The 5,865-nt window shown below is 59.7% G+C and overlaps 1 protein-coding gene across 1 annotated transcript; it reads right to left on the reverse strand.

Moving 5' to 3' along the window:
- Positions 1-1,700: 1,700 nt before the first annotated feature.
- Positions 1,701-5,601, reverse strand: ARTN (artemin). The gene is made up of 5 exons (XM_033226744.1): positions 5,035-5,601; positions 4,660-4,808; positions 3,224-3,285; positions 2,709-2,847; positions 1,701-2,639 (listed from the first exon to the last, which is right to left on the reverse strand). Exons 3-5 carry the CDS (start codon positions 3,281-3,283, stop codon positions 2,176-2,178), a joined length of 663 nt encoding a protein of 220 aa, XP_033082635.1. The 5' UTR covers positions 3,284-3,285; positions 4,660-4,808; positions 5,035-5,601; the 3' UTR covers positions 1,701-2,175.
- Between the last annotated feature and the right edge of the window lie 264 nt (positions 5,602-5,865).

Here is a 5,865-nt window from a genome sequence, read left to right on the forward strand (position 1 = left end):
TGCCCCCATCTCATTTCCAAAGAAGAAAAATCACAGAGGCCTCCCCAGTACAAATGTATAGGACGTGGGAAACAAGGTTTCAAAGCATATCCAGAAAAGCTCAGGGACAGCCCTGGCCTTTTGGAGGTGACTTGGGGTGGTGTGAGAGGCCAGGGTCAGCACTAACTTCTCCTTTCTTCCCCACGAAGGTGTGGACTTCTTAGCTTCCTGTTCTTTTCTTTTGTTTCTTTTCTTTTTGAGATGGAGTCTTGCTCTGTTGCCCAGGCTGGAGTGCAGTGGCACTATCTTGGCTCACTGCAACCTCCGCCTCCCAGGTTCACGGCATTCTCCTGCCTCAGCCTCCTGAGTAGCTGGGACTACAGGTGCCCACCACCTCGCCCGGCTAATTTTTTTTTTTTTTTGTATTTTTAGTAGAGACAGGGTTTCACCATGTTAGCCAGGATGGTCTCGATCTCCTGACCTCGTGATCCGCCCGCCTCGGCCTCCCAAAGTGCTGGGATTACAGACATGAGCCACCGCGCCTGGCAGCTTCTTGTCCTTTTCATAGCACTTGCTAAATTGAATTTAAATAATTTTTACTGTAACTGCTTACTTATTGTCTGTCTCTCCTGGTTGAAGCTTCTCAAGGGCAGGGATCACGTCTGTTTTCACTTCTGTATCCTTGGCATCTATCATATAATCAGTATCTGACATATAATAGGTGCTTAATAAATATTTGTTTGAGTTAATGATTATTCTTTTTTTTTTTTTTTTTTTTTTTGAGATGGAGTCTCGCTCTTGCCCGGGCTGGAGTGCAGTGGCCGGATCTCAGCTCACTGCAAGCTCTGCCTCCCGGGTTTATGCCATTCTCCTGCCTCAGCCTCCGGAGTAGCTGGGACTACAGGCGCCCGCCACCTCGCCCGGCTAGTTTTTTTGTATTTTTTAGTAGAGACGGGGTTTCACCGTGTTAGCCAGGATGGTCTCGATCTTCTGACCTCGTGATCCGCCCGTCTCGGCCTCCCAAAGTGCTGGGATTACAGGCTTGAGCCACCGCGCCCGGCCGAGTTAATGATTATTCTTATTCATCACCCAAGATGCAGATCCTTCTGGGGCCCTTATCCTTTCCTGCCTCCTTATCCCCATGGAGCTCTGTGCTTCGTTCACCGAAGCCAGTACCCCACCGCACCCTCTCCCAACCCTCAGCTTTTTTTCAGATGCCCTCATGCCCTGGGCTGCTTTATGGAATGTGGATAGTGAGTTAACCATGCTGGACTGTCTGCAAGCAGAGGCATGTGTATATCTGACAAGGCATCTTCAAGACAATTCCCTGGATGGTAAGACACTGATTAATGACTGTGGGGTGGGACAATGGGTGCTTCTGTGTCTTTACACTAAGCGGGGGCCTCAGAGATGCCACAGGTCACATAGACAGGGCTTTCTCCACAGAAGACTCTGCAATCTCTTTCCTCAGAGGTAAGTCCAGGCCCAAGTGAGCAGCCTGCCAGGACTAGTGACTGCACCCTCGCTGCCTGCTCTGCCCCTGCCTGTGTTCCATGCCTCCCATCCCGGAGCTGCTGGGTGGGGGCCGGAGAACCAGGTCAGGTCTGTGATTTCTGAGTCAGCCTGAGGTGTGCGAATGCGATCAGCAAGGCATAATGTCCATCTAGCCTCTTCTCCCTAGCCCCCCACTGCCCAGGAAAAGGATCTGACAAGCCACAGAAGTAAATAAATAACTTAGAAATAATAAATAGGGGGCAGCTCCCATGAGTGAGTACAGGCCAGTTCCAGCACAGGCGCTTTCAACCAAGCAACTGCAATATGTGTCCTTCAAAGGCTGTCCCCAAAGTGCCTGGGCAGGGGCTGATGCCTCAGCCACTGTAGGGTTCATCAGAGGAGGAGTTCCAGGTTCGAGGCCTGGCCAGTGCCAGAGTCTGTGAGAAGTGGGTCCGAAGGGCTCCATAACTGAGGTCTCTGGTGTCTTTTAGGCTGGGATGGCAGGGTGAGGGCTCTGGGGCTGCTAGTCAGTTGTCCCTCCACCTGTCCAGGGATGATGTCCATCACTCGCCGGCAGGGGCCTCTCAGCTCTGAGGCCTGCGTCCCTGGCTGAGGCCGCTGGCTAGTGAGACTCTGCGGGAGAGTCCCAGGCAGGAAGAGCCATCGGTAAGGGTCCAGTCTGCAAAGCCCTGGAGTGAGCCCTCAGCCCAGGCAGCCGCAGGCGGTGGCCGAGAGACGGTCCACGGTTCTCCAGGTGCTATTGACGTCCATGAAGGAGACCGCTTCGTAGCGCGTGGGTCGGCAGCAGGGCTGGCTGATGGGCCGGGAGCCCGGGGGCGGTCGGAGAGCCCCGGCGCCCAGTAGGCTGGCCAGGCTGAGGTCGTGCGGAGAGCGCGCGCGGCGGCAGGAGCCGCTGCAGAAGCGGAAACGCACCAGCTCGTCGGAGCGGTGGCCCAGGCCGAGCGCGCGCACCGGCACCAGCTGCGAGCGCAGGCGGCAGCCCCGCGCCCCCGCGGCCCGAGGGCGGCTGCCCGGGCCCCCAGCCCGCGCTGCGCGGCCTCCGCGGGGAGGAGCAGATGGGGGCGCGGGCGGCGGCGGCGCGGGACGAGAAGGCTGCGGCGGCGGCCGCCGGGCTCTTCCACTGCACCAGCGGGCCGTGCTTCCCCCTGGAATGAGACCCAGTCACGCGCGGTGTCCCGGGCCAGCCCCTCCCGCCCCATCGCCCTCTCACCTACCCGGCAGGTGGCCGGCGGGGGGCGCCAAGACAGGCGCGGGGCCTTCGCGGGGGGCAGGGCTGGGGGGCGCGGGTCCCAGGGAGGCCTCTGCGACGCTGCTCAGCACAGCCAGAGCGGCCAGGGTGGGCCACAGGGCAGGCTGCGCGGAGAGACCAAGTGGAGTCTCAGGGAGAAAGAGGGCGCCCAGGTGGGCTTGGGGAGGGAGGACCTCAAGGAGGGGCTGGCCTTGGGCTGAGATCAGGCCGGGGATGGGCTCCTAGCTGTGTGGAGGGGAAGCTCAGGAAGGGCCTAGGTTCCAGTATAATGGGTTTGCTGCCTCTGGGAGCCCAGGGGAGGAATCACCTGCGTGCACCGACCATTCAGAGAAGTCCCGCTCCTCCTCCCATTCACCTGGTCCCTCGCTGACCATTTCCCCTCCCACACCTAACCGCTGCGCAAGCCAAGCACTGCTCTCCCTCGCCAGTCAAGCTGCCTTTCCTCAGCATCAGGTAGGAGTCACTGGGAGAAGCACTCACCTGCCGCCTAGGCCAGGGGCAGTGGGACAGCGCGGAGAGGCCTCCAAGTCCAAGTTCCATCTCTATCAACACCAGGAGCGCCCATCAGCCTTTGTTGAGCTGTTCCCCCACCCTCCTCTTGAGGCAGCTTGCAAATTAAGAGATGAGTTATCTTTTGGGAGGTCGTCCTGCCACCCCAGTTTCTCCAGGTGAGGAACAAGGGGCCTGGACAGCTGAACTCAACTCAGCAGAAGTAGCTGCACTGGGAACTTTACTATGTGTTAGGTGCTTGGCGGCTCTTCTTTCACAACTCCATGAGGTAAATGGTTTAATCCCCTTTTTCCAGATGAGCAAACAAGGCTCAGAGAAGCTCAGAGGTTGTCTAAGGTTACAAGGTCACACAGCTAGAGGGGAGAGAGGGGTCCTCTTTTCCCAGAACCTTCCCGCTCTGTGCTGTAGGGCTGGAGATGCTGGAAGTGGCTGGAGGGAGTTGTAGCTGGACACACTTGGTCCTACAAAGGCCTTCACCCCAGGCTGCTGGAAAGGAAGCTGAGGCCTGGAGAAGAATTAGGGTGCTAGTTGGTCACTCTAAGAGTTATCTAATGACAGTGAGCCCCAAGCCTCAAGCTGTGCTGCCCACCCCGAGCTGCTTCACCTTGCCCCTCTGTGAACTGTGTTCTGGACCCAGAGCCACCTGAGTTCTCTCCTCTGACCATAGGGGTCCCCCGATGATCACAGAGCCGGGGGGTGGTGGGACCCTCGAAGACATGGGGCCTGGGCCATGGCTTCCTGTGGCCACCAGGGGGCAGAGCCTGCCAAGCACAAGCAGGGTGGGCTCTTCCATCCCCTCAGCTACACTCAGGCCTGAGCCACTCCCAGGAGGGCCAGCTAGGCTTCCATACCAGCCTGGTCTCTGAGAGCTGAGCTACCCTGAGAGCTGGTCTAGGGCTGTCCCCCTCCCAGCCTCCTATGGATCTGGCAGTCTAGTCATGCTCCTAGAAGTTTCCCCCTTGAGCCATCGTTCCTGATTCCAGCCAGCCGCTCCTGAGCTCCCACTTCTGGCACTCCCAAACACCCTTTTGGGGCCCCAGAGCCTTCATAAGTCCTCATTAGCCAACCTCCTCTTGGGTCCCAGCTGCCACCCTCATCCCCATCCTCTAGCACACAGAATGCCTGCACACCTGTGGAACAGACCCCCAGGCCTTCCTGGGGTGGTCCTCCAGGTCCTGGTGTGTGACTCTTGGCTAAGTGGAATCAGGGCCTCCGGGCCAGGCCAGTGACTGCTCTCCGTGATGGAGGGAAAGGCAGGCAGGGCAGCCTTAGGAGCCCTCTGCGCTAGGGGGAGCCCGGGAGCAGGTATCTTGAGGGCAGCTCAGGCCCTGCCTCCTACCTCCTTGTGGTCTAGGGCCATTTGGTTCTCTAGCCCTTGCCTCCCCATCCACCAGCCTGCTACTCACCACGGGGTCCTGCACCGTGTTCTTCTAGGCACCTTTCCGGGGACCAGTGCTGGGCTTTCCCCCGAAGCTCAAAGGGCGCATGCCCAGGACTGTGCACCTCGCAGTGCCTCTTTTAGCCAAAAGTGTGGCCTTGGCAGCCAGTCTGCTCCCTGTAGCGGCAGCGGGAGCCTCACATTACAGTGGGCCGGCAAGGCCAGCACAGTGCAACAAGCGACAAGAGGGACTGAGGGGCTGGGAGGGGCAGAGAACTGTGCCGAGGGCCCAAGAGAGGGAGGATGCAAGAAAGGAGATCAGGGGGGTGGTCCTGTCCACTCCCCCAGCCCAGGAGCGTCCATCCAGGGCTGGCACCAGAAACAGGCAAGTGGGCTGGCTTACCTCGGGTGTGGGGCTCCAGGTCCGGGTGGCAGCGAGGGCTGGGGCCCAAGGGACCTGCTGCTGGCGGAGCCCGCGGGCCTTGTCTGGAGGCCGGGCCCAACTCCATCCCTCAGCAGCCTCATGCCCGCCGCCGCAGCCGTCCGGTGTCAAATTCCAGCCCCGGCGTCACCAGATCCTGGGGTGGGGCTGGGAGCGCCCCTGCCCCGCCCCACCTTTCGGGGCTCACCTGGCTGCTCCACCCGTCGGATCCAGTCCCCCCTAGCTTGGCTAGGTCCCCCTAGGTTGGGAGGGGGGTAGATGCTAGGAGGGGCCCCTCGGATATGGAGAGTGGAGAACTCGAGCGGTAGAGAGGCACGGAAACTGGGAGTTGAGTTTGTAGACACGCGAAGTAGAGTGCCGGGAGGCCGGGCCGAGGGCGGGAGAAAGTGAGTGAGGGCGGGGAGCAAGAGGAAGGCCGGTCCCTGCGTGGGGCGGCTGACTGCTGGTGCGTGCAGATTTGGGGGTCCTGGCTGTCTGCCCTGCAGCAACTGCTCTCTGCTCCACCCGATTCTTCTCTCAGCGGCCAGTTCACCTGCCTTCTTGGGTTGCTAAGCCTCTGCGCAGAAGCTTTCAGGGTCTGACTCTGCTCTAGTCGCCGCACAGCTCACCTCCTGTGCTGCTTAGGGCTTGGAGTATGGACACTCTTGCAAACACGGGGGTCACTGGGGCACAGCAAGGGCAGTGTTGGCAGAAGTGGGTACTGAGGGCTGAAGGCAGGGGTCACAGAAGAGGAACATCCGAGCTGAGGCTTGAAGTAGGTAGCTGGAGGGCAGCATTTCAGATGCCTAATTA

This window comes from Trachypithecus francoisi, unplaced genomic scaffold, assembly GCF_009764315.1.
Source record: "Trachypithecus francoisi isolate TF-2019V2 unplaced genomic scaffold, Tfra_2.0 Lachesis_group12, whole genome shotgun sequence".
Classification (NCBI taxonomy): Eukaryota; Metazoa; Chordata; class Mammalia; order Primates; family Cercopithecidae; genus Trachypithecus; species Trachypithecus francoisi.